We start from the raw sequence: 27,675 nt of genomic DNA on the forward strand, positions 1-27,675 counted from the left end.
CTCCCCTCCCCTGGCAGCTGCAGGAGGCGCCCCCCCTCGTGGCAGAGGGGACTCGGCCCTCTCCACGGTGAGATCTGTCCTAGCCATGGCCCTCCCGGCGGGCGCTTGTCCTCTCCGCGTGAGGAGCGGGTGCCAGCTCAGGGCACGGGAGGGAGGGTCCCGCGCAGACTCGCACCCCCTCCTCGCTCCCCCGGCTTCCTGCCTCCACTGACCTTTTCACGGCCGCCATCATCTTGCCTTTTCCAGAACATTGAGCAGACAGCAGCCTTTTCCGACCCGCCCCGCCAGGGGAGGGGGGAGTTGGGGGCCCCTGCAGGGCCGTGCATGACTTAATGGCCTGTTTCTGCTCCATCCCGGGATCCGCCCTCGCAGCCGCCTCCCCTGTCCTCTGCCGCGTGCTCGTCCTTTGGGTCCTTCCCGGGTCGGCAGGTGCCAGCAGGCAGCCGGAAGCGTTTGGGCATGAAGATCCGTGACTCTTCTTCCTGCGCCCCCTCCCCACGGCCACCCAAGGCCCTGGGTTTCGTCTTTGCTTTGGGTTTGGGGTATATGTGGGGGGTGGCCAGAGCGGGCAGTATCCAGGGGCTACTCTGGACTTAGGGGTCTCTCATGGTAGTACTGAGGGGCCACGACGCTGCACTCTCCTGGTGCAGTGCCGGGGGTGGCACCAGGGTCAGTCACCTGCAAGGCCAGTGCCCACCCACCCCCCCCCGCCCCTGTCCAATCCCTCCAGTCTAATCCCTGTTCTTGAACCTCCAGGCATGGTGCTTGGTCCAGCCCAGCCTCTCTCTGCCTGTGTCCATCAGCACTTCCCCACCCCATGCTTTGGTTCCCGTGCCTTCACCAAGGGCCAATTTTCTTTTCTTTTCTTTTCTTTTCTTTTCTTTTCTTTTCTTTTCTTTTCTTTTCTTTTCTTTTTTTACTATAACACCATGGACTGGAGAGATAGCACAGCCTTGCACACAACCGACCCAGGTTTGATTCCTCCGCCCCTCTCGGAGAGCCCGGAAAGCTACCAGAGTATCCCGCCTGCACGGCAGAGCCTGGCAAGCTACCCGTGGCGTACTCAATATGCCAAAATCAGTAACAATAAGTCTCACAATGAGAGACGTTACTGGTATCCACTCGAGCAAATCAATAAGAAATGGGACAACAGTGCTACAGTACTATAACACCATGGTTTAGCAAGTTGTTCATAATAGAATAAAGAATAAATTACAATTCAAATATTCAATGTAGCTGCTCATTTTCAGAGGCAGCTTACCCTTGTATGTTTTGATAGCAGCTTTTGGTATTAGAAAATTGAAAGCAAAAGCAATAGTACACTTGCCTTGCACATGGCCGACCCGGGCCCTGCCAGGAGTAATCCTTGAGCACCAGCGGGTGTGGCCCAAAAACAATAAAATTGAAAGGGGGTTCTCGGGATGCCATTATTACAAGAGTTGAAATGTCCCCCCCCCTGCAAAAAAAACAATCATAGCCAACTGAATACTTTTCATCTTTCCAACATTTTTAAAAAAGAGAATCTTTCTTTAACAAATTAATTTTTTTGTACTTCTAAGAAAACAATTTTCTTCTGAAAGAAATTATTTTTTTCTTATTAAAAAGAAACAAGGGTGGTGGAAAGAGCACATCAGGCATGAGGAAGCCCAGGCTCTGCCCTTGATCCCTGCACCTCACGCCCTGAGCACAGAGCGAGGCTCGTTCCTTGAGCACAGCTGGGCGTGGCCAAAACCAAAACAGAAGCAAGGATATAATTCAGCAGAATCTGAGCTATTTTCCCCTGCTACTTGATTAAACATAGAAAAATTAGATATTTCTTACTTCATACCATTATTTCTGGACTGGAGCGATAGCACGATGGGTAGGGCGTTTGCCTTGCATGTGGCTGACCCGGGTTCAATTCCTCTGTCCCTCTCGGAGAGTCTGGCAAGCTACCGAGAGTATCCCATCTGCACGGCAGAGCCTGGCAAGCTCCCCGTGGCATATTCGATATGCCAAAAACAGTAACAACAAGTCTCACAATGGAGACGTTACTGGTGCCTGCTCGAGCAAATTGATGAGCAACAAGATGACAGTGACAGTGACAGTTCATAATAGAGTTGTTCCGGACATTTGATGTCCCATCTCCAATCTCATCACCAGCATGACCTTCCATGCACCAATGTCCCCAGTTTCCCACCCATCCCCAAGCCTGGCCCCTTAGCAGGCACAAAAGTACTCCACATTGCTTGTTACAACAAAAAGGCAAATGGAATCATCAAACAATGGATCAATAAGAACTGTTTTGTGGTCATTGTTATTGGATCCCACAACGGTGTCATGAAAGCCATTGTCTGAGGATTTCCTGGGCTGCTTCTTGCTCGTTGAGCCTTCCGTGTTACTGTTTTCACTGAGCGTGGTGGGCGTCTACGCAGCTCTCCCGCCAGACTTGCTGTGCTCCCACGAGGATCCGAGGACTCTGAAATGTGGAGGTGTCCTGTGGCCACACATGTGGCCACATACTCTGGAGCTGTGGTGCTGGCACAGTTTGGTGGTGTGGTGGTTGACAAGGTTCAGGCGTGGAGCCGGGCTGTTTCTCTGAGGGAGGGTGTCGGGTACAGCTGCCGGCTGCTGGGCAGAAAGAGGAATCTGCCCGCCCCCTTCTGAGAGGCCCCTGAATTCTCAGCCTGGACCGTCTACCTGGGGAGACGCTCAGCATCATGATCTTTTGGAGATTGGTTGTGGAGGTGTGGTTTAATGAGAGGCACCTGTTGTGCATGGCTGTGAGTCCAGCTTGGAGCCAGTGTCCACTACTACTGGTCACACTTTTCTTGATGAGATGCTTAAGCACATGCTTTAATTTTCTGGACCCAAGATTCTGTGGTTTCATTCTCCTGACCCAAACTCCAGGCATTTTTCTGGCACCACATACGGCAGATAAATTCCAGCACACACACACATACACACACACACACACACACACACACACTCATGCTTTGAAGAGCCTCTGGGAAGCAGACCGTGCAGAAAGGTGCGTGAGGGGGTGAAGGAAGCTCTTCTGGTGCCTGACGCCACGTGCAACAGGCAGAACCTCGGGAACAGGTGGACCCAGGTGCAGGACGCAGAGCCCTCGCGTCCAGCCTCTCTCTTCGACACGTGGCCCCTGACCCGGCTGCCCTGGCGTCGCTGGGAGTGTGTCGGAGAGTCGGAGAGTCAGAGTCTCCTCCGGACCCAGCGGCCTGAGTCAGCGTTTCAGACACATCCTCTCGGGAGGCTGAGACCAGTCGGAGGGCTGTGGTGGGAAGGAGCAGGTCGAGCGGCCCCCATCCCTCGAGGAAACTCCCCCCGTCTGGAGTAACATCACCCACCACGGGAACCCCGTTCCGTCTCTGACCAGATCTGCTGAGAGAAACAGATAGCACGAGGACGCGGGCCTGCAGGGAGCCTGTGGCCGTGTGGTCTGGGCCACGCGTGCAGTGAGCTCAGAACTGCACGCGGGCTCAGTGGGAAGTCTAGGGGCCTGGTTTTGTGGGCAGGGAGCTTAGTTTTGACTTACCCTGCAGCCAGGCTTGCCTCAGTTTACCACAGTGATGGGACAGGGTTCCTGTCCCATCGTGGGGGGGGGCAGGGGCTCCCTCTGCCTCAGGCTGACACCCGCCCCACTGTCCCTCCGGGGACAGGAGCTGCCCCGCACGCGCCTTCCCAGCCTGCCTCGTGGCGGCTGCTTCCTTTTCTGGCTGCGTTGCAGAGTCAGTTGCCAACATCAGCAAACTTCACCCCTTAAACACTTGCGTGTGCAGCTCAGTTTATTTTTAAAGCCATCATCTGGGCTTTGCCGCTCCAGCGCCGACGGGCGGCTGAAGTTGCTGAGGGCAGGTCTGGGGGAGGGGGAGCAGCCCCGAGAGTGTGTCTGTGCTGGGGGTGGGGGGGCGTGAAGGGACCGTCCCTCCCCAGGCTGCAGCCCAGAGCGGGCAGGAAGGAGGGTGGTGGTCGGTCATGTGCTCGGCCTCCAGTCGGGGACAACCTGCCCCAGTCCCCTGCCCGGTCACTCTGGGCGTGCCCTCTGCCGGCCGGACTCCAGGGAGCTGGCCTGTCTGAAGCTGCTGCCTTGCCCCTGGGCTGGGCAGAGGAGAGGGAGGGCGGGCGGCATCGGCCTGGGCTCCCCCCTCCTGGCGGCCTCTGCAGGGTGCACGGGGTGGGGAGGTCTGAGTGAGCCTCCCGCTGCCCGGCGGGCCAGTCCAGCCCGCCCCAGCCTCTTCGGCCTCAGCTCGCGTGTGAGATGAGACTGTGGCAGAACCGTTGCTCCCGAGCTCTGAGTGTGCTGGGACACGTCCGAGGCCAGTTCCACCCCCTGGACACCCTCAGGCCTGCTCCCTTCCCTCCGTTGGAGCTGAGGTCAGCTCCGCGCCCCAGAGGAGGTGTTGTGGGGAGGTGAAGCTCCCCGCCTCCCTCCTGCCGGGGGGGGGGGGTCATGAGACAGGCCGAGCCCCGTGCTCCCCAGCTGCCCCTCTGCGGGACCCCTGGGGGACCCCAGCAGACCCAGCCCGGGCCTGGGCTTGGTGGCCGCACACGTGCACGGGTGGCTTGGGGCTCTCAGTTCCCCGGAGCGCAGGAGAGAAAATGGGCACAAAGCAGCAAACCTAGCCCAGCCCCGGGCTGGCTGGGGCTCTGGGAAGGTGGCGAGTGTGGGGGCGTTCGGCTGCCATGAAATCCCACGCCCGGACCCCCGATCTCTAAGGGCAGGAACGGGGGTGCTTTTCTGACGCCACGTCCCGTGGAATGGGAAGCAAGCCCCTTGCCCCGTGGGTCATCGCAGTGCCTCCCCACCTGAACGCTGTGTGGGTCCTGGCCAGAGCCTCAGCAGAGGACAGGGCCAGCTGCGCACAGCTGCCGTCCAAGCGCCCGTGGCTCCCGGCTCAGTCCTGGGCTCGGGGCCGGGGCCTGCGTCTTCCCTCTCTCCATCCCTTCCAAGAAGCCCTCCTCCTGGGACTTCACTCAGACCTTTTGTCCCCACCGCCAGGGCTGATGGGCGCCAGGACCCCCCCAGGTCTGAACCCAGGAGCGAGCTTCTCCCGTGGCTTTAGATGATGGCCCATCCGCATCCCGCCCGAGTCTGACCACAAGGCAGGCGTGCAGCTGGGGCCCCAGGTGGTCCTCCTGGCATCCAGGACTGTGAGATGGAAATGACCACAGGACCATCATTGCCAGCTCCAAAGCGTTCCCGCTCCTGACTCTGTGTCAGGGCTGCCGCCAAGCCTTTGGGGCTGCATCCTGTTTGCCAGCTCCAGCTGGTGGTGCGTGGGGCTCACTGCGGCCGTGCAGGGGCAGGAGAGCTCTGGGGTCGATTAGCGATGCCCGGTGATGGACGTGTCTCTGCAGCTGCCCAGGGCAGGAGGCCTGGGATCAATTAGCAAAGCCCGGTGGTGGGCGTCCCCTGCTGCAGCTGCTTTGAGTGGGATGGTGCTGGGATCGATTAGCGATGCCTGGTGGTGGGCATGTCCACCGCAGCGGCTCTGGGTGGGATGGTGCTGGGATCAATTAGCGATGCCTGGTAGTGGGCATGTCCACCGCAGCGGCTCTGGGTGGGATGGTGCTGGGATCGATTAGCGATGTCTGCAGTGTCTGCATCACCCGCTGTGCGTGTCCTGGCATAGGTACTGGGTCTCATTGCATCCAGGTTCCTTCTCTGGCTGAGAAAAACAGACCAGGAGAAAGAAAAATGACCCGAGGGACATTGCACAGGGACTTTGGGGCCCTGGCAGTCTCAGGGGTGGCCGGGACGCCCGTGCTCCCCGCACCATCTGCGCTTCCCCTGCGCTGCGAGACTCTCCACTGCGAACCTTATGCCGGGCCCAGAGCTCGGGGGTCCGCGGGGACAGTCTCTGTTTCCTCCTGCCTGGCCAGGCCGGCCTCCGGGGAGCTGTCAGCACTCACAGGCACACTAGGTGGTCGGCACTCAGGGACACTCGGTGGTCAGCACTCACAGGGACACTGGGTGGTCGGCACTCAGGGACACTCGGTGGTCAGCACTCACAGGGACATTGGGTGGTCGGCACTCAGGGACACTCGGTGGTCAGCACTCACAGGGACACTGGGTGGTCGGCACTCAGGGACACTGGGTGGTCGACACACAGGGACACTGGGTGGTCGGCACACAGGGACACTTGGTGGTCAGCACTCACAGGGACACTCGGTGGTCAGCACTCACAGGGACACTGGGTGGTCGGCACACAGGGGCACTCGGTGGTCAGCACACAGAGGCTGGGGAACACGCTTTCCCTCCGCCTCCTCACTGGCCCCGCCCGCCTGCCCCCTACACCCTGAGGGGCCCTGCTCCCCCGAGTCCAATGACAGGGCTTTTGCCCAGTCCTCTGGACCCTCCCCCTCACAGAGGCCATACGGTACTGTCCAGCTCCCGCCTCTGGCAGTGGACGGTGGAGGCCGGGCAGCTCCTGGCAACGGGCGCCTCAGAGAGAGCGTGGGAGGAAGTGATTTCCAAGTCATTCTTCACTCGGACAAAAGCCGTGTCAGGCACCTCTGGAAACACAGCTGTCCTATTCTTCCCCTGACCTACTTTGCATCGCCAGAGGCTGCTCCAGCCCCAGGCAGAGAGAAGCTTCATTCAGCCCTTCCGGCTGGGCTCTCCGAGCTCTACACCTCCACTGAGGGCCTTGCATGCAAAAGTCAGCACGTGTGCGTGCGTGCATGTGCGTGTCTATGCATGCATGGTAGGTGTGGCTGTGTGTGGCATGTGCATGCATATATTGTGTGATATTGCAGGGATGTGTGGGCATGTGTGGTGTGTGTGTCTGTGTGTCTATGTGTGTGCACATGCATGTGTGTGTGCATGCGTGTGTGTTGGGAGAGGAAACGTTCAGGAAAGGGAAGCACATGAGTTGAGACCCTGTGAGGGCCACAGGGGCCCGGGCAGACCAAGGCTGCATCATGTGCCAGACATGGGGCTGTGTATGTACTTGGGGGGGGTGCCATACATAGGTGTATGTTACACGTGGGGGCATGTGCTTTCTATAGGGATATGTGCTATACATGGGTTGTGTGCTATATGTGGGATCGTGCTGTATGTGGGGGCATATACTGTATGTGGGACCACGTATTGGATATGGGGCCATGTGCTGTACATGGGGCATGTGCTGTATGTGGGGGTGTGTGCTGTATGTGGTGATATGTACTGTATGTGGGGGCGTGTGCTGTATGTGGTGATATGTACTGTATGTGGGGCCATGTGCTATACATGGGGGGTGTGCTGCATGCGAGGCCATGTGTGATATGTGGGGGCGTGTGCCATATAGGGGCATGTGTTGTGTGGAGGCATGTGCTGGGCGGGCTGTGTGTAAGGGCGCAGCTGGGGGCCTGTGTGCGGGTGGGCCCTGAGTGTGGGTGGCGCCTAGTGCGGGTGCAGCCTTGTGTGCTCCCTGCAATCCGGGGTGGGGTCCTGAACCCCGCCAGGCGTGATCCTGGAGCACAGCACAGGAGTCAGCTCTGAGCACTGCCGGGATGGTCCCCCAGGGAAGAAGCAAGCGTGGGAAAGAGCAGAGGCCGCCCGCCCTGGCCGGGCCCTGTCCCTCCTGGAGGCACCTGTGGGGGTGGACGGGCTCCCGGCTGCGCCCCTGCGGGCAATTCTGTGGCTCTCGTGTCCCCCCCCTCCCCGGGTCTGTCCCCCCTCGTCCTGTCTCTGAGCAGCTCGCGGGCAGGGCGGGGGTCCAGCCTGAGCCCACGCTGCACCTGCCCTACCTGGAGGAGGGGGCCAGCCACGGGGGTCCGCACCCTGGACAGGGGCAGCGGGGCCGGGCAGCGGCTGGTCCTGTGTCCTGTCCCCGACATGCTGGGGGGTGCCCCCTCTGATCGGGCCGGGGCTCCCTCTGACCTTGGAGCCGAGCACTGTAGTCCGGGGCTAGGAGGAGCCATTCGGCCTCCCCAGCTCCTGCTCGCCCTCTGCTGTCCCTCCCAGCCCGCAGCTGGGCATCCCCAGCCCACCCTCGTGCGTGGAGCGGGGCGGTGGGCCCCTCCCAGCCCCCCAGCCCAAAATGCCTCTGTAAGAAGCTGCCGCCCCGATGTGTGAGACACAGCAGGAGAGAGCGCGAGGGCAGTGCCCGGCGATGCCCACCCCAGCAGGTGCCCACTGCAGTGGTGCCCACGTGGGCCGACTCCGCAGCCAGAGAGAGGGGAGCGCTCCCCGCCCCCGCCCTGGAGCTGCCCCGGCTCCCCCCACCCCCTCAGCCAAGCTGGAGGGCAGGACCCTTCTCCTTGCCGAGCCTCCGCCCCCCCCCCCCCCCCCCCCCGTTCCCAGGCGGCTCTGTCCTCGGCGTCTGACCGCCCGCCCCCGCCGCCCTGCCAGAACGCCCCCCATTCATCCCGCGGAACCGGGGGCGGTGCCGCCTGACCCAGCTTCCCTTGTCTGCGAGACCCTTTGGGCCGGGTGGGGGGAGAGGAAGCCCGTCTCCGCTCGGCCGTCCCTCGGTGTCCCGCCCCGTGGCCTCTGCTCCCCTTTCTGCAGGGGGGTCGGCCCGGCAGAGACCCCACGTCTGGGCCCCACGAGCTCCAGGGGGCCCAGCCTGTCTCTGTGGAATGCCGAGCCCAGGGGCCCGGGTCCCACCGCTGCCACCTGCCCTGTGTGGGCTGAAGAAACGGAGACGCCCGTGGCTGGGAAACTGGGCCGCCACGGCCATGTGCAGACGCGGGTCCACGGGCCGTGTGCAGACGGGGGTCCACGGGCCGTGTGCAGATGGAGGTCCACGGGCCGTGTGCAGTCGGGAGTCAATGGGCCGTGTGCAGTAGGGGGGTCCACGGGCCATGTGAAGTCGGGAGTCAACGGGCCGTGTGCAGTCGGGGGTCCACGGGCCGTGTGCAGTCAGGGCCCACGGGCCGTGTGCAGTCGGGGGTCCACAGGCCGTGTGCAGTCGGGGGTCCACGGGCCGTGTGCAGATGGGGGTCCACGGGCCGTGTGCAGTTGGGGGGTCCACGGGCCGTGTGCAGTCGGGGCCCACGGGCCGTGTGCAGTCGGGGCCCACGGGCCATGTGAAGTCGGGGGTCCATAGGCCGTGTGCAGTCGGGGGTCCACGGGCCGTGTGCAGATGGAGGTCCATGGGCCGTGTGCAGTCGGGGGAGTCCACGGGCTGTGTGCAGTCGGGACCCACGGGCCGTGTGCAGTCGGGGGGGTCCACGGGCCATGTGCAGTCGGGACCCACGGGCTGTGTGCAGCTGGGGGGCCCACGGGCTGTGTGCAGTCGGGGGTCCACGGGCCGTGTGCAGTCGGGGCCCACGGGCCGTGTGCAGACGGGGCCCACGGGCCGTGTGCACTCAGGGGTCCACGGGCCGTGTGCACTCAGGGTCCACACAGAGTTCCTGCCTCAGAAGGCCCCGCGTGCAGGTGGAAGGACCCCGGGGCGTTCTGTTGGCCTGATGTTCCTCTTCTCTCATCTGTCAAATCGTTCCTGTGACTCCAGGTGCTCCCGTGACCTCTGGGGGTCGGTGAAAGGCTTCTTTTCCCTGAAGGGCAGGGGTGGCCCCCGGGCCGGGGAGCAGCTGGGGGCTTGCAGAGGGCCAGCGGAGGGAGGGCCAGCACCAAGGGCCACTGCTCCGTGCAGAGACACCGCGTGGGGAGGACGGCTGGAAGCAGAATCCGTGTGGCAGGACACGGGGAGAAGGGAACAGTCCGGGGCCCAGAGCCAGGCCGGACTCCCTGGGTGGACACACGGTCCCGCCAACAGCGCCGAGAGTGACCCGAGTGCTGAGCCGGAAGTCAGCCTGAATCCCAGGAACAAGGAGTCGCACAGATCATGATAGCCCCCTCGGAGAGCCCAGCAAGCTCCCGAGAGTGTCCCACCCGCACGGCAGAGCCTGGCAAGCTCCCCGGGGCGTGTTCGATATGCCAAAAACAGTAACAACAAGTCTCACAACGGAGACGTTACTGGTGCCCGCTCGAGCAAATCGATGAACAACGGGAGGACAGTGCTCCGGTGTGACCGATCATGACCGTGCAGGGAGGCGTGGAGAAGAGGCGGGCCAGGGGCTGCTGCCTCTGGCGTCATTCAGAGACTTTGCAGCCGTCTTTGAAAAACAAGAGGAAGCCCCAGAGGAGCAGAATCCTTCTCTAGAGAGAAGAAAATCACCAGATCCTGCCGCCCGCTCCAGACAAAGCCAAACCCGCAAGGCCCAAAGCAGTCAAGACAGCGGCACGGCTCAGCCACGGCCAAGGTCGCGGCCAAGGTCGAGGGAGGAGGCGGAGCTGAGCGGACGCCGTCGCCAAAGACGCAGCCGAGGCACGTCAGGTCCGGGGAAGTTAACAGTCAAAACCAGTTCAAGGAGGAGAGGAAACAGGGCCAGAGGGTAGGGCAGCGGGGAGGGTGCTGGCCTTGCAGAGACTGACCCGGGTTCGATCCCTGGCACCTTGTATCACCCCATGAGCTGCCAGGAGTGATTCCTGAGTGCAGAGTAGGGAGTAGCCCCTGAGCACTGCCTGGTGTGGCCCCCAAATGAGAGCGACAGAGACAGAGACAAACTTACGCTAAAAGCAGTCACACACGCTGACACCATTAGACGAAAAATAAGATTAGAGGAGAGGCAGGAAAGACAGTACGGAGGGAGCACTACCACAGGAGCCGAGAGTCAGTGGGAGGGCACGGGAGCCAGCGGACTCCGTCGGGGCAGGAGAGGACAGAAAGGAGGAATGTGACTGGAAGAAGCCAAGGACAGAGAGGAGGGGACACAGGAAGACAGAGGCCGGCCCGAGGGGAGAGTCGGGCGCCCCCACCTGAGAAGCAGAGACTTGAGTCTGCATGTGCAGAAGCTGCCCAGGCCCAAGGACATCAGGGACCTGAGCCACAGGACAGCGGGAAGGGCGTTTGTCATGCACAGGGCCGGCCTGAGTTCAATCCCTGGCTTCCCATATGGGTCCCCCAGAGAGAGCTCTGCCCGGAGTCATCCCCGAGCACTGAGCCAGGAGTCAGCCCCGTGCAGTGCCAAGTGCTGCCCCCCAGAACAAAAAAAAAAAAAAAAAACCAAGAAAAACAGAAAAGAGGGGCTATAGTGATAGCACAGTGGATAGGGCGTTTGCCTTGCATGCGGCCAACCCGGGTTCGAGTCCCGGTACAACCAGGAGTAATTCCTGAGTGCAAAGCCAGGAGTAACCCCTGAGCATCACTGGGTGTGACCCAAAAAGCAAAAGAAAAAGAGAAAAGAAAATGATTGGGAAAGAGAAAAACGCCCAGAGGTTCTTTCAGAGCAGGAGCAAACGCCGTGTGGGAAGACGAACGGGTGCCAGCTTCCCCCAGCTGGGCTGTGCCCGGGGGAGGCGGGAACGTCGCACGCAGCAGGGTCAGAGGCTTCAGAAACGGCCGGGTCCCAGGGTCCGATCTGCAGCCACATGAGCCCCCGAGCCAGAGCTGGGCGGCGGAGAAGGTGCCGGAAACGAAGAAGCGTCATTTCCCGCAAGGTTTCCCCGAGAAATCGCTGTAAAATAAGCTCCGGCCAGCACCAGAGGAGGGCGGGACGCTGGGTCCACTCCCCTGGGTCCAGTGTCCTGTGGTCCGCGCGTCCCCGTCAGCCGTGAGGAGACACTGCACACGTGTTCGCACGCTCTGTTCGTGAGTGTGAGGGCGGCAGAGGGCTGGAGCGTCTGACAGGCGGATGGACGCACGGGGAGCAGCTGGTCAACAGCGCGCGTGCGTTCACAAAACGTGGGGCCTTGGCACGTGTGTTCGCCTCCCCGGCCTCCCCAGCAGAGGGACAAAGAGACGGGGGACTCCAGACTGACGGGGAAACGGCCCGTCCAGGGCAGAGCTGTCAGCGGCACACCTGAGGGGTCGAGGTGCAGGGCTGCCTGCGGCTGTGGCTGATCGTTCACAGGTAAACGTCTCGGCGAGGCAGTTCTCTTGGGGGGGATTAACTCAAGGAGAGGAACGTCTATATTGCTTTTCTCTTTCCCTGTAGTTGTACGTATTAAACAATTAAGTTTACTGCTCACGAATACTTGCAGCTCTCTGGATAAACGCAGTCAGAGATATTGATTCCAAAACTCAATTCCCTGGACTCTGGGAGCAAGCAAAGGTTTTTACCGTAAATCCCAGACTAGGTGCTCAGGCTGGTCCAGCTTGAACTTCCCCATGGGGGCTCTGTCTTAAATCCTAACAGCTTGTGGGGCTGGAGCGATAGCATAGCGGGTAGGGCGTTTGTCTTGCATGCGGCCGACCCGGGTTCGATTCCCAGCATCCCATAGGGTCCCCTGAGCACCGCCAGGGGAATTCCTGAGTGTAGAGCCAGGAGTAACCCCTGTGCATCGCCGGGTATGACCCAAAAAGCAAAAAAAAAAAAAAATCCTAACAGCTTGCGTCAAGACCACAGTGCATTTGTGCTTTTTAGACAGTCCCATTTCAATGTCTGTGAACACGGCCCCTTCTCGCAGGATCCTGCAGGCCCATCATGTCCCTTCTGTCTTCCAGTCTTTGACTGGCCACCTCCTTCGGGCAGCCTTCTTTGATTGCCCCAGTGCAAGTTTCACCCGTGTTTACCACTGCTTGCTACCCGATCTCTAATTCTCCAAATCGTCATCCTGGGGTGGAGACGAATGATCTACCTAAGTTGTTGAGTGCTTCATTCTGGGCGTGGCATGCAGGAAGCACTCAGCTAGCTAACACAGCTTCTTCCATAATTCAGGGCTCGTCAAATGATTTGTGGTGTGTGTGTGTGTGTGTGTGTGTGTGTGTGTGTGTGTGTGTGTGTTTCCCAAAAGCTTGGTGCTCCTATTAATGAGAATTCTTATGGTTCTAAGGGACAGCAGCCCCATGCAAATTTAGAAGATGAATGTGAAATGTTCCCACTTCACATTCTGGGCTGGTTTCAGGCGAGGCTGGATCCAGGCGCCCCTCAAATCACCACTCTCAGCCCTTGCTCGCCCGCCACTGCTCTCCTTTCCTCCCCGGGCCTGCCCGGCCCGCGGGCCAGCACCCCAGTGGTTGCAAACTCAATGCCTCCACAAGAAAAGGCCACATCGAGCACCAGGCACCCCCAGTCATCCCAGGAAGAGTGCTCCTAGGCTGTGCTCACTGTTGCGTGCTCTCGAAGTGGCTGAGAGAAATGCCAGCCCAGGGCACCAGGGCATGCCTGAGGCTGCCCCGAGTTTCTCACAGGAGAATGATCATGCTACTGTCTGAGCAGGTGGATGGAGGGTTTGGGGGGGGGGGGCAGGGGGCAGCAGCAACAGAAGCCCCCGAGTGCGGGCGAGCTCGGCGAGCGGCTGTGGGCACCGTCCCGGCCGGTGCGGGACGATGGCTCCCGTGTCTTAGAGCCCGCAGGTTGCTTGCTTGCCGTGTGGTGGCCGAGAATGGAGCTGAGAAATGACGGGGGGCTGGTGACCCCCACATCGGGGGCATCTGCTGGTGCCCGGCCTGAGCCCGAGAGCAGGGCCGTGGGCAGGAGCCGGCGTTCGGCCCACGACGGGGCCAGGATGCAGCGGGGCGCGGCAGGCTTCTGGCAGCGGCTCCCGTTCCCGGCTGAGCCCAAACCCTCCCCGGTCTCCCTGTGACGGGCCGAGGAGAAACAGACTCTGCAAGAAGCAGCAGTGGGGAAACTGAGGCAGAGCGTGCAGGGCCGGAGAGCACAGCCCCTCTCTCTCCCGAATCGCCCACTCTCTGGGCACTGCCCAGGCAACAGGAAGAGAGTTTCTAACCTCTGCCGTGGAAAGCGACACCCGGGGAGGGCGCTGGCCTTGCACACAGCCGACCCGGGTTCGACCCCTGGCATCCCATAGGGTCCCCTGAGCCCCACCCGGTGTGGCCCAATAGCCACGGTCCTGTCAACCTTTCTGTCTCTCCCACCTCCCTGCCCCCGTCTCCCTGCCCCCCCCCCGCCGTCCCCAAACCCTCTTCCCGAAGGCCCTTCCCTAGCTGCCCGTCAGCCCCAGGCCCCAGCGAGGGAATGTGTGTCCGTGTCCCCCGTGTCAGGGGCCCAGCAGGGGGGCCAGTCCCGGCCCGCATGGCCCGTTCCAGGCTCCGTGTCCCACAGGGAAGAAGCGGAGGGTGTTGGCTGGGGGGGGGGGGGCGGGGTTGTGCCAGGAAATATTTGGGCTCCTCCAGGGCTTCAGAGTCCCTTGCAACGAGAGGGTGGTCTTGGGGACCCCGAACAAGGAACCCGAGAGGGCAGATTCTCACGCCAAGAAACCTGCCGGGCCAGAGAGATAGTGCAGTGGTTAGGGTGTCCGCGGGCTCCAGCTGCGCGTGGCCCCCCAAACAGGAAGAGAAGCATGCTAAGGGTCAGGAAACTAACTCTGAAGGAAAGGGGGGCTGCCACATGCGGTCGTGAGTTCCCCGTCCCTGGCGGTCATCAAGCCTGGTGTGTGCGGGGATTACTCAGGAGAGAGGCTGAGGGGTGGGGAGATGCCACACAGGAGCCCTGGAGCTGGGGGAGGGCAGGGGGGGCCACGCGGCACTATTAGAGGCTGTCGTTAGTTCTCCAGGGACTCGGATCCGCCAGTGCTCCGCTGTGTGGCACTGAGGAAGTTACTTGACCTCTCTGCTCCTCCACGTCAAGGGGGCTCATAGCGCTGAGCCCCTCCCTCCCTGGGCTCAGGGAAGCAGGACAGAGGCCGTTGCTGGCCCCAGGAGGGACGCGGGTGCCTCATTTGGTGGCTGTCTGGGAGGGCGGAGGGTCCCCAGTACCCGCCTGAGCCCAGAGGCACGTGTGCCGCTGAGGCACCGGCCGGCCGAGGCTCAGAGAGAGTGAGTCACGTTTCCAGGGCTGCACAGGAGGACGTCAGCGTCCCATGCTCGCCACCACCGGGAGGCCCGGCCCTCACCGGGCCCAGTGGGTCCCTCCCCCGGGCTCAGTGACGCTGGTGGCAGCACAGGACCCGCCCGCCCCTGACCTCTCTGTGCCCGCAGGTGTGGGTGGACGCCGGCACGCAGATCTTCTTCTCCTACGCCATCTGCCTGGGCTGCCTGACGGCGCTCGGGAGCTACAACAACTACAACAACAACTGCTACAGGTCTGCCCCGCCCCCGCCCCCGCCCCCGCCAGGCGGGCCTCCTGCGCCCGCCCGCACGCGCCCAGCTCACGCGGCTGGGGGGCCCTCCCAGCCCGCACCCACTTTACAAGGGGCAGATTGGAGGGGAGCACTGGGCGAGGAAGGGAGCACTAGGCTGGGAGGGAGCACTGAGCCAGGGGGAGCATTAGGCCGAGAGGAGATCACTGGGCTGGGGATCAGCACTGGGCCGGGAGAGGAGCATGAGGTCAGGAGGGGAGCACTGGGCCGAGGAGGGGAGCACTTCCTGGGGAAGGGAGTACCAGCCAGGGAGGGAAACGCCAGGCCGGGAGGGGAGCACCAAGGCCCAGGAGAGGAGCACCAGGCCCGTGAGGGGAGCACCAAACCCATGAGCGAAGAACTAGACCCAGGAGGGAAGCAGCAGGCTAGGGGCTGGGCACTAGGTGGGGGAGCACTAGGGCAGGAGGGGAGCACGGAGCTGGGGGTCAGCACCGGGCGGGCGGCTGCCGCCAGCAGCTCCTGCCCTCCTCCCCGCACCCCAGCTCCTGCCCTCCTCCCCACACCCCAGCTCCTGCCCGCCTCGGGCGGGGCCAGCGCACCCCCCAGCCTGAGAGCCCCCCTGGGCGGGGCCTGGCGGGAGAGGAAGCCCCGGGAGTTCGGCCCAGGGGGGACGGACGCCGCCGCTTCCCGGGACAGTGCTCGGGGAAGGGGGATCCAGGGGCCCAGCGGAGGTGCCCGGCCTGCCAGTGCGGAGGGGAAAGGCCGCGCCCGCGGGGAGGGGCGGTCAGCGCAGCTGCCCAGGCCTGCAGACGGGAGCCCCGCCCAGCTGCCCTCCCCGCGGGTCCCTCAGCCCCGAGAATGGGGGCGCGCGGGGGCTCCCGCTGCAGAGCACCCTCGGGTGCAGTCGGGATGCACGACTCTCCGTTCTTCTGGAAGGTTCCAGTGTGCTCCCAGTGAAGGCCCGGCGGGGGCATCTGAGAGCAAGGCCCAGCCCGGGCAGAGGACCGTGCCCTGGGCACACGCTCCGCTCCTGCACCCTGTGGCCGGTGGCCGGCCGGGGGCTCGGGTGCTGTCCAGGCACCCAGGCTGCAGGGCAGACCTGAGGCTCTGCAGAGGATGTGGAGCTCGGCGGGGAGGGCAGTGCTCCCTGAGCAGCGGGCTGTCCTGCAAGGGGGGTGGTCTGGGGGCTCAGGGCTGACACCTCCCGCCTCCCACTTGGCCCCCCGGGGTTGCTCCCGGCCGGCTGCTCATGCTGCAAGCTGGGGCCTGCACACCAGCCTCACCGTGGGCACCAGCCGCCGCCCCCTCTGTGCTTCCTCAGAGGAGGCTAGAGGCGCTGTGTGACCTACGGCCAGACACCTAACCTCTCTGAACCTGAATGTTTACCCACACAGGCCCCCGTCTGTGCCTGCCCTGCCTCACTGGCTCCCAGGACCCCTCTCTGCCCCCACCCCTCACGGTGACATCCCCCCTCACCACCTTCCCTTCCCTCACAGTTCCACCCTCAGGCCCCACCCCAGCCCCGCCCCATGGCCCGTCCCGTCCCTAAGTCCCGCCCTCACTGCCAGGCCACGCCCTGACCCCGCCCTCAGGCCAGGCCCCGCCCCCAAGTCCCGCCCGGCCCCGCCCCCACGGCCAGGCCCTAGCCCCGCCCTCACGGCCAGGCCCCGCCCCTCGGCCCCCCTCACGCCCGCCCGCCCCCCGCAGGGACTGCATCATGCTCTGCTGTCTGAACAGCGGCACCAGCTTTGTGGCCGGCTTCGCCATCTTCTCAGTCCTGGGCTTCATGGCGTACGAGCAGGGGGTGCCCATCGCGGAGGTGGCCGAGTCGGGTACGTGTGCCGGGGCGGGGGTCCCCGAGTGGGGTGCTGGTGCTCATGCCCTGCCGGTGGGGTCCCACCCACAGGGGCTTTGAGCCTCCCACCCCAGTGCCCAGACCACACCCTGCTCGCCGGGAGCTGCCAAACACCCTCCTTGCCCCCTCACCCCTGCCCTCCCGCCCCCGCCCCTTCACCCTGGCTCCCCCTCCCCCTGTCTCGCAGTCCCCTGTCCCCTCTCCCCTGAAGGGAAGCCCTTGGTCGCTTCATGCCGGGCTGACCCATGGAGACGCCGGGCAGCCTCTACCGGGAGAGACGTGAAGCATAGGCTCAGGGCTGACCCTCGCCCCCCAAGTAATACCCGGGGAATGGGGGGAGGGGGTTGGCAGGAACTGCCACAGCGGCTCCGGGGCCCTCTGGAGTCTCTCAGAAAGTTCAAAGAACAAAACCATGGGTTCTGGCAGCTGCCTCGGGCCCGTACGTGGCCAAGGCGAGGCCAACGCTCCCCTGTCACTGCCTAGAGACTGGCCTGTGTGTGTGTGTGTGCGTGTATTTGCATGCATTGTGTGCACATATGTGTGCGTGTGTGTTTGTGCATGTGTGTGCGTGCATGTTTGCATGTGCGTGTGCATGTGTTTGCATTCAGTGTGTGTGCGTGCGTGTGCGCGCATGTGTTTGCATGCTCTATGTGCGTGCAGCTCCACCCCGGCAGGCCAGTGCAGAAGGCTGAGTGTCAGAACAACCCGGTTTGGATCCCCGGGACCGGCTGTCTCGCTGTTCCCACCCTCCCTGCCCAGGGCTGCCGGGAGAGGCAGAGGTCGGGGCCCAGGGACGCCCACACCCCCTCTCTGTCCCTGTCCAGGCCCCGGCCTGGCCTTCATCGCCTACCCCAAGGCCGTCACCATGATGCCGCTGTCCCCGCTGTGGGCGACCCTCTTCTTCATGATGCTCATCTTCCTGGGGCTGGACAGCCAGGTACGCCCTCCTGCTGGTCATCTCCAGCCCCCCCCACGCGCCCCCTGGGCCTTCCCAGGCCCCGTTGGTGCCCGCGGCCCCCAGCCGTCCTGTGCCCCCTCCCTGCCCGCAGTTCGTGTGCGTGGAGAGCCTGGTGACGGCCGTGGTGGACATGTACCCCGAGGTGTTCCGCAGGGGCTACCGGCGGGAGCTGCTCATCCTGGCCCTGTCCGTCGTGTCCTACTTCCTGGGCCTCGTCATGCTGACGGAGGTGAGCGGGGACCGCGGGGCTGGCGGGGCGGGGGGCGCCCTGCGGCCCTCGGAGGCACGGAGCTGGCCGACGGGGCCCCCCTTGGTGTCAGCCGCGCCGGGTCCCCCTCGGGGTCTGATGTGCCCCCCGGCCCCCGTCCTCCCAGTGACCCGCGTGCTTCCTCCTCGCGTGTGGGAGGACGAGGCCGCCTTCTCGTGGCCCCCAGCTGAGGAAGCCGCACCCAGTCCTGCGGGGCAGGACTTCCCCGGGGCGAGCGGCCCCCAGCTCCGGCCACCTCCACTCCCCAGGCCCACCCGGCGTGAAAAATAAGCCGCTGGCCCAGAGCCGCGGGAGGAAGGGAGCTGAGCAGGGGGCGGGGCCTCGCCGAGCAGGGGCGGGGCCTAGCTGAGCAGGGGGCGGGGCCTCACTTGGCAGGGGCGGAGCCTCACTGAGCAGGGGGCGGGGCCTCGCGCTCAGACCCTTGTTGGCACACAGGAAGCTGCCTCGGCTTCCGGCCAGGCACAGGTGGGGGCCCTGGGGGGCACTGGAATGAGGCGTGTCCCCAGCTGGGGCCCCTTAGTGCTGACCCGTCACGCCTAGTGGGGCCCTTGTCAAGCAGACGGGGTGGGGCTGCGGGGAGCAAGCTCAGCGTGGGGTGGGCCAGCCCAGGCACCCCCATGCCCACCCTGCTTGGTGCCCGCCTGCCCCCAGCAGAGACCTGGCGGCCTCGTGGCCCCCAGTGCTGCCACCCCCATGGAGCCCTGTCTGGGAGTAGATTGCCCCGTGGCCGGGCTGCAGAGCTGTCCCCGGCGGGCGTCCTTAAAGAGGCCACCTCTTGCAGGGGGCCCTCCCGGATAGCCCCCTTCTTTCTTAGGGCTCCACTGCAGATTTCGGGGACTCACAGGTGTTTTTTCCTAGTTCAAAAGTTCCCCCGCCCCCTCAGCTGCTCTGACTGCTTGGAGCCCCCCTGCCCCCCCCACCGAAGGCCTCCTGGGTTAGGCAGGCCCCAGGCAGCCTCTGCGAAGGCTGTGAGGGTGACTCAGAGGGGATGGCGGTGGTGCCAGAAGGTTCTCGAGGAGGAAGGGATGGCGGGTGCTGGGAACATTCCACACAGCTCAGGCCCAGACCACGGACGCCGGAACTGGGCCACAGGACTGGGGGGACACACTCCAGTGTGGGGGCCTCTGGGCCACAGCACCCCCAGCCCCTCGCCCTGACACCACTCTGTGACCCCCCCGACCAGACTCGGGGTCCCCGTGTCCCCTCCCCAGTGACCAGACTCGGGGTCCCTGTGTCCCCTCTCTCCCTGTGACCAGACTCGGGGTCCCTGTGTACCCTCCCCAGTGACCAGACTCGGGGTCCCCATGTCCCCCTGCCTTGTGACCACACCCGGGTCCTGGCACCCTCACGCCCTCACTCACCTCAGCCACCCAGAAGTGGGTGGTGTCAGGAGAAGCCGACGGGTGGACAGGGGCAGTTCCGGTCCCTGGTGTGTCCAGGAGGCCAGGAACCTGCTGGCGGAGCTGCTGGGCTGCCCCCGGCCCCTGAGGTGCTGTGTCGTCCGGTCCTTGAGCCAGGGCTGGACAATGTCCTGACCCCCAGCCCGGAAGGTCATGCCAGGGACCTGGGGGATCATCCGGGAGCTGTGAAGTGGGGAGGCTGAGCCCCCGGGCTCCCGCCCACCTGACTCCTGTCCAGGGCGGCACGTCCATCCCCTGGCCACCGCCCAGGGCGGCGCGTCCACCTCCCGGCCGCCGTCCAGGGCGGCGTGTCCACCTCCCGGCCCCCTCTAGGGCGGCGTGTCCACCTCCCGGCCCCCTCCAGGGCGGCGCGTCCACCTCCCGGCCCCCTCCAGGGCGGCGTGTCCACCTCCCGGCCCCCTCCAGGGCGGCGTGTACACCTCCCGGCCGCCGTCCAGGGCGGTGTGTACACCTCCTGGCCGCCGTCCAGGGCGGCATGTACATCTTCCAGCTCTTTGACTCGTACGCGGCCAGCGGTATGTGCCTCCTGTTCGTGGCCATCTTTGAGTGCGTCTGCATCGGCTGGGTGTACGGTGAGTGCGTGCGGCCGCTCCCGCCCTGCCCCGAGGGGCCCAGGAAGGTCCCCACCCTCAGCCACCCTCAGCCACCCTCACACACACTCAGCCACACTCACACACACTCACACACACTCAGCCACCCTCAGCCACCCTCACACACACTCAGCCACACTCACACACACTCAGCCACACTCACACACACTCAGCCACACTCACACACACTCAGCCACACTCACACACCCTCAGCCACACTCACACACACTCACACACACTCAGCCACACTCAGCCACACTCACACACCCTCAGCCACACTCACACACACTCAGCCACACTCACACACCCTCAGCCACACTCACACACACTCAGCCACACTCACACACACTCACACACTCAGCCACACTCACACTCAGCCACACTCACACACACTCAGCCACACTCATACACACTCAGCCACCCTCACACACTCACACACCCTAAGCCACCCTCACACACACTCAGCCACACTCACACTCAGCCACACTCACACACTCAGCCACACACACACTCAGCCACACTCACACTCATCCACCCTCACACACCCTCAGCCACACTCACACACACTCATCCACCCTCACACACACTCACACACAGTCACACACATTCAACCACACTCACACAACTCAGCCACACACACTCAGCCACCCTCACACACCCTCAGCCACACTCACACACTCAGCCACACTCACACACACTCACACACACTCAGCCACACTCAGCCACACTCAGCCACACTCACACACCCTCAGCCACCCTCACACACACTCAGCCACACTCACCCACACTCAGCCACACGCAGCCACACTCAACCACACGCAGCTACACGCAGCCACAATCACCCACCCTCACCCACTCAGCCACACTCACCCACACTAATCCACACTCAGCCACAGTGACCCACCCTCCCCCGCAAGCACCTACACACAGCCACGCTCAGCCACACTCAGCCACATTTGCTCACACTCGCACGCACTCAGCCACACCCACACTCACCCACATGCACCCACACTCTCGCACTCACCCCGACTCGGCCACGCTCAGCTTCCCCCTGCCGAGAGCCGCCATCGGCCCCAGAGTCCAGGAGGCGGTGTCCCGGGCAGTGGCCCTCGGCCCCGACAGCCTGACCTCTGCTCGCCTGCTCCCTGGGCCAGAGCAGGGGTGGGACAGGGGGTCGGGCTGGGCACCCCGGCTGCTGCAGGCCAGGCCATGCTGATCCTCGGCGGCCCTTGGACCCCGTCTCAAAGCGACCCCCATCCCGCAGCCCCCTCCCTGAGACCCAGCTTGCCCTGAGTGGCCTGTGAGCACAGTGGCCCCTGCCGCCGTGTCTCCTGGGGCCCGGGGGAAGGGGGGCGCAGACGTCCTCCCATCCTGCGGGGGTCCAGCGCGCTCCGTGCTGTCCGGGCAGGCAGCAACCGCTTCTACGACAACATCGAGGACATGATTGGCTACCGGCCGCTGTCGCTCATCAAGTGGTGCTGGAAGGTGGTGACCCCGGGGATCTGTGCGGTAAGGCGGCCCCCCGCCCACTCCCCCTGGCCCCTCCCACAGCCCGCTCTCATGCCCAGGACCCCCCACACCCCACCCCCACGCCTGGGACCCCACATACCCCACCCCCACGCCTAGGACCCCACACAGTCCACTTCCATGCCTGGGACCCCCACACACCCCTCCATGCCCCCCCGCCCCCACTGCCCTCTGCAGATGACCCGGAGCCTCTGCTCGGGCCCTGGAGGCTCTGGGGGGGCAGCTTGGAACTGGCCTGAGGGGAGGACTCGGGGTGGGGCAGGCAGGGACCCGCCCCGAGTCACTGTCACTGGGACCCTCCTCCCCTGCCCAGGGCATCTTCATCTTCTTCCTGGTCAAGTACAAACCCCTCAAGTACAACAACGTCTACACGTACCCAGCCTGGGGCTACGGCATCGGCTGGCTCATGGCCCTGTCCTCCATGCTCTGCATCCCGCTCTGGGTCTGCCTCAAGCTGTGGAAGACGGAAGGCAGCCTGGCGGAGGTGAGCGGGATGGGGTTGGGGGGCGGGGCGGATGGAGGTGAGCAGGGCGGAGCAGAGGGGAAGCCCTGGCAGAGGGGAGTGCGAAGGGAGGGGGCCCTAGCAGAGGTGAGCAGAGAGGGGGGAATACCCTGACAAAGGTGAGGGGTCTGGGGGTGTAGAGCACCTGGTAGGGGTGAGGGGGGCGGGGGTGTAGAGCACCTGGCAGGGGTGAGTGGGGCCTGGGGGTGTAGAGCACCTGGCAGGGGTGAGGGGGGCGGGGGTGTAGAGCACCTGGCAGGGGTGAGGAGGGCTGGGGACGTAGAGCACCTGGCAGGGGTGAGGGGGAATGGGGGTGTAGAGCACCTGGCAGGGGTGAGGGGGGCTGGGGGTGTAGAACACCTGGCAGGGGTGAGGGGGAATGGAGGTGTAGAACACCTGGCAGGGTGAGGGGGGCTGGGGGTGTAGAGAGCCTGGCAGGGGTGAGGGGGGCTGGGGGTGTAGAGCACCTGGCAGGGGTGAGGGGGAATGGGGTTGTAGAGCACCTGGCAGGGGTGAGGGGGAATGGGGTGTAGAACACCTGGCAGGGGTGAGGGGGAATGGGGGTGTAGAACACCTGGCAGGGGTGAGGGGGGCTGGGGGTGTAGAGAGCCTGGCAGGGGTGAGGGGGGCTGGGGGTGTAGAGTGCCTGGCAGGGGTGAGGGGGAATGGGGGTGTAGAGCACCTGGCAGGGGGTGAGGGGGAATGGGGGTGTAGAGCACCTGGCAGGGGTGAGGGGGGCCGGGGGTGTGGAGCGCCTGGCAGGGGTGAGGGGGACTGGGGGTATAGAGCACCTGGCAGGGGTGAGAGGGGCTGGGGATGTAGAGCGCCTAGCAGGGGTGAGGGGCCTGGGGTTGTAGAGCGCCTGGCAGGGGTGAGGGTGACTGGGGGTGTAGAGCGCCTGGCAGGGGGTGAGGGGGAATGGGGGCGTAGAACACCTGGCAGGGGTGAGGGGGGCTGGGGGTGTAGAGAGCCTGGCAGGGGTGAGGGGGGCTGGGGGTGTGGAGAGCCTGGCAGGGGTGAGGGGGGCTGGGAGGGCCTGGGGTGCAGGAGTCCGAGATCAGTCTCCACTTTCCCCTCTGTGAAACGGGGCCCCCAGCTGGTCCCGCCGCTGGAAGGGGGTTGAGCATCTGGGGTCCCCCGTTGTTTTCGCTGCTGGCCCCCTGTGGAGAACCCGGGCCCAGGGCGGGGGCAGAGGACAAGTGTCCCGGCGGCCGACCTCTCGCCCTGCCCGGCTCAGGCCCCACAGCGAGTGCTGGCCCCTCAGACAGGCCCTCGCGGTCCTGGCCGGCGCCTCCTGCTGTCGGGGTCAGTCGCCCGCTGGGCCTCTCTGTCCCTTGGCCGTTGTGCCGACCCTGGGCTGCGGGACGGCGTGTCCCGACCTTGTTCCTTGGAGGGGACCTGGGGCTGGGCTGCGGGACGGCGTGTCCCGACCTTGTTCCTTGGAGGGGACCTGAGGCTGCAGCGTTTCTGACCTTTGGGGTTTGGGGGTCACACCTGGCGGTGCTCGGGGTCACTCCTGGCTCTGTGCTCAGAACTTGCTCCTGGCGGTGCTCGGGAGACCCTGGGATGCCAGGGCCGGGCCTGGTCAGCGCGTGCCGGCCAGCGCCCTCGCGGCCACCGGCCACTCCGGCCCCACGCTCCAGTCTCCAAGGCCGTTTTCTGGTGCACGTCACATCTTTAGAAACGGCTCGACTGATAACTCGGAATCCACAGGGAGGGGGTGTGAGTGACGGGGCGGCAGAGCGGGGTGGCAGGGGGGTGGGGGGGCGGTGCCACCTCCAGGCATCGGGGGCGGAGCGTCCACCTCGGGTCCTGTCTGGAGCCATCCCGGGGTCCGTTTGCCCAGGGGCTGGTGGGCCGGTGCAGCCGGTGATGCATTTTATTTCATTGCTTTTACCGTCACTAGAACCTGCGCGGGCGGTGCCCGGGCAGCAGAACGCGGGGACAGCGCGCGGGACTCGCACCCCAGCCCGGGCCAGTGATTTGTGAGGGGCCCTCTGCGGGTCCAGTGGACACTGTGAACCGGGTCTGGGACAGTTCCTGTCCGTCAGCCCCGCTCCCGTGGGTCCCTGCGCACCCGCCTCTCTGGGAACAGCGGCACGTGGCCGCTGCCAGCACTCCAGGATGCCAGGCCCTGCCCTCCCCTGCCCCCTCACCCCTGATTCCCGTGCCCCCTCCCCACAACCTCCAGTACTCCCCTCACCCCTGCCTCCAGTGCCCCCTCACCCCTGCCTCCCGTGCCCCCTCACCTCTGCCTTCAGTGCCCCCTCACCTCTGCCTCCAGTACTCCCCTCACCCCTGCCTCCATTACTCCCCTCACCCCTGCCTCCAGTGCCCCCTCACCCCAGCCTCCCGAGACACCCGAGCCTGGCTCCCCTGCTCCCTCACCCCTGTCTCCAGTACTCCCTCATCCCTGCCTCCCATGCCCCTCTCACCCCTGCCTCCCAAGCCCCCCAAGCCCGCTGCTTGTGCCCCCTCCAGTACTCCCTCCACTACTCTCCTCACCCCTGTCTCCCATGCCCCTTCACCTGTGCCTCCAGTACACCCCTTACCCCTGCCTCCTGTGACCCCCTTGCCTTTGCCTCCAGTACTCCCCTCTCCCCTGCTGCCTGTGCCCCCTCACCCCTGCCTCCTGTGCCCCCTCACCCTGCCCTCCTGTGCTCCCCTTGCCCTATGGTGGGTGGGTGGCTTGACCGGCCCCCACCAGGGCAGGTGGGGGGCATGTGGCCTCTGCAGGGGTGAGCCAGCTCAGAGCAGCCCCCGAGGCCGGCCATAGCCCGCTCCGCCTGAGAATCCAGAGGGGGTCCCTTCTCCAGCTCGGCCCCTGCAGGAGGCGCGAGCACTGTCGCTGCTCTCTGACCTGGGACCAAGCACCCCAGCCCAGAGCTGGCCTGAGGCCTGATGGCGGCCACTGCAGGCTGTCCCCCTTCTGGGCCTGCCGGACGTGCACGCCTCCCGGTGGCTCCTGGTCAGCGACCCCAGGACCAGGTCCGAGTGGGAGGGACGCGGACATGCAGGGCGAGTGTCCCACCCCCTGCCCCGCGCCCTGGCTCAGAGGCCACCGGAGCGGCTGGGCCCGTCTGCTGCCCCGTGCGGGGAGAGGCCACTCGGCCACATCAGGAAGGATCCGCCAGCGGCAGGCGGGACCGGAAGGGAAAGTGGCTCAGAGAAGGGCGGCGAGGCTGCGTGACGGCGGGTCACAACCGAGCCGAGCCTCTGGGGGCCCCAAGGCGGGGAGCACGGCCGGAGACGGGGCGCAGTGCCCCCCGGAAGCAGAGCAGCCGGGGTCGGGCCACGAGCCACCAGGCCCCGTCAGCACCAGGCCCGCACAGCCTCTTGGGCAGAACCAGGGTCACCGGCACCCCCAGGGTCTCTGCAGCCGTCCTAGAGACACTGGGACCCAGAGGGCAGGGGGCTCGGGTCCTTCTCCCTGGACTAGGCCCCCACCGCCGTGCAGGGCCAGGACGGGGGGCGGGGCTGCTGGCCAAGTGTCCGCGGCTCCACACAGGCCCCGGCTCCTCACTGCCTCGGCATGAACCAGGTCGCCCTGTGGCCACGCCCCTGCCCGGGACCACCTCGGCCCCCGAAGCCCGGCATCCCGCCTCACAGAGCGGGGGGAGGTGCACGGGAGGGAGGGCTGAGGAGGGAGGGGGCTGATGCAAGGCTTCCCCTCTCCCCGAACCGCCTAGAAATTCCGGAAGCTGACGGTCCCCAGCGCCGACCTGAAGATGCGCGGCAGACCCGGGGCCGGGCCGCGGACGGTGACGGTGAACGACTGTGAAGCCAAACTCAAGGGCGACGGGGCGATCGCGGCCATCACAGAGAAGGAGACGCGCTTCTGAGCCCACCCCGGGCCCGGGCCCGCGCCCCGTGCCCCTAACCGTAGCCCCGCGCCCCGCAGGGGCATTAACCAGCTAACCACGGCGTCACCAGTCAGTGCTCACCGAGTCCCGGCGCTTCCGGCGGCGGGAGAACGGCAGAGCCAGGCTGAACCTGTGCCTCCGGGCCCCGGACACCTGGTCTCGGCGGGACCGTCCACCCCGTCCACACGAGACCTCCTCCCTGGCCCCCCACCTTCACCATGACCCCTGACCTCCACCACAACCTCTGACCTCGCCACGGCCTCTGGCCTTTATCTTGATCCCTGACCTCCACTGTTACCCTTGACCTTCACCACAACCCCTGACCTTCACCATGACCCCTGACCTTCACCATGACCCCTGACCTTCACCACGACCGCTCCTGCATGTCCTCATGGGGCTGCGGCTCCGGCTTCCCTCCCACCCGCTCTCAGCACCGCCCGGGAGAGAAGCTCCGGGGTGTGGGCCCCGCCCGTGACCCGGGCCTCCCTATCGGAACCCCTCACGGGCGCGCGGGGCCCCATCTCGCCCCGGGTCCTTCTGGCTGCACCTCCAGCTGACCGGGCCCCCCCTTCCTGCACCTCAAGGTCAGCAGAGCACCCGTGGCGCCGACCCTGGGCTCCCCCTGTCCGGCTCTGCGGGGGGATTCAAGGCCCCGGCCCCCGGTGTGTGGGCCTGACCCGCCCCGCCCCCCCAGTCACCAGCAGCACCTTCCAGAAGGCTCCTGACGGCCCCTCTCTCAGCCCTGACGCCGGAGGGGACGGGGCTCGTACCCCAGACCACCCTCCCGTCCTGCTAGGATTCAGGGGACTTCCCTGCCCGTCCTGGCTAGTGGCCGGAAACGCAGGTTTATTGTCCTGGATGGATTCGCCCCGCCCCCGCCTCTCTGCCCTGCCCCTCCCCCTGGGAACCTGCATTCTCCGGAGGGCGCCCGCACCCCCGGGGCAGGACAGAGACCCTCTTTTGTATACATAGCCCACACCTGCCCGTCCTCGTGGCTCCGCGGGAAACAGCCCCTCCCCCACCAAAAAAGAAACTTGTCTGTCCCCCGTGGGTGCAGCCAGACCCCGGGGACCCTCTGCTGCTACAGGCTCCCCTCAGCCCCCCGAAGGCGCAGTGACTGGTGCACGCACTTAATCTTGGCTCCTAACACGACTCACAGGTAGGGCAGGGAGGGGCCGGGGGCCTGGCGTTTTGTAATTTCCTACTAGTCTTGGGGTAACTTGGGGGTGGGGAGGGAAGTGTGGGGACAGAGGGACATTGCGGCGACTTTTTTGATATTCCTTAGAAACGAGACATCCTCCGGAGATATACAGTATTATTAAAAAATGGAAAAGGCTGCTCTGGTCCTGCCTGATGCGCGTTTTTGGTGGGTGTCTGAGGGCACACGGAGTCGGCTTCTCCGTTTTGGAAAAATTGGAGGCGGGAAGGAACTGCTGGTGCCGCGAACCTCTAGGCCCGTGTTTGGAGGCTGCAGCCGCAGGAGGGGGTGACAAAGTGGCAACAGTCCCCTTGCCCTTCCCCCCGCCTTATTTCACTGATCACTTCCGCTGCTGCAACAGATGCAGGGGTGGGGGGAGGGGCATCCACGACCAGAGAAGTCAAGTCAGTAGCCCCCAGTCACAGAGCAGGTGAAAAACAGAAGCAGAAGGAACCGAGTTGCCTCCCCTGCACAGCCTGGCTTTTCCCTGTTGTTTTCTTTCTTTTTTTTTTTTTTTAG

The 27,675-nt window shown here is 64.7% G+C and overlaps 1 protein-coding gene across 1 annotated transcript in view; it reads left to right on the forward strand.

Annotated features, from left to right (window-relative positions):
* SLC6A11 (solute carrier family 6 member 11) overlaps nt 1-27,061 on the forward strand; it is an 82,934-nt gene extending 55,873 nt beyond the window's left edge. The window contains exons 7-14 of the mRNA XM_055134985.1: nt 14,874-14,977; nt 16,682-16,806; nt 17,654-17,766; nt 17,879-18,016; nt 19,946-20,048; nt 21,475-21,575; nt 21,907-22,077; nt 25,785-27,061. Of these exons, the coding sequence (XP_054990960.1) occupies nt 14,874-14,977; nt 16,682-16,806; nt 17,654-17,766; nt 17,879-18,016; nt 19,946-20,048; nt 21,475-21,575; nt 21,907-22,077; nt 25,785-25,937 (1,008 nt within the window). The 3' untranslated portion in view covers nt 25,938-27,061. The remainder of the gene's footprint in view (nt 1-14,873; nt 14,978-16,681; nt 16,807-17,653; nt 17,767-17,878; nt 18,017-19,945; nt 20,049-21,474; nt 21,576-21,906; nt 22,078-25,784) is intronic.
* Nucleotides 27,062-27,675: the final 614 nt, after the last annotated feature.

The sequence above is a fragment of the Sorex araneus genome, chromosome 4, assembly GCF_027595985.1.
Source record: "Sorex araneus isolate mSorAra2 chromosome 4, mSorAra2.pri, whole genome shotgun sequence".
In the NCBI taxonomy this organism is placed as follows: Eukaryota; Metazoa; Chordata; class Mammalia; order Eulipotyphla; family Soricidae; genus Sorex; species Sorex araneus.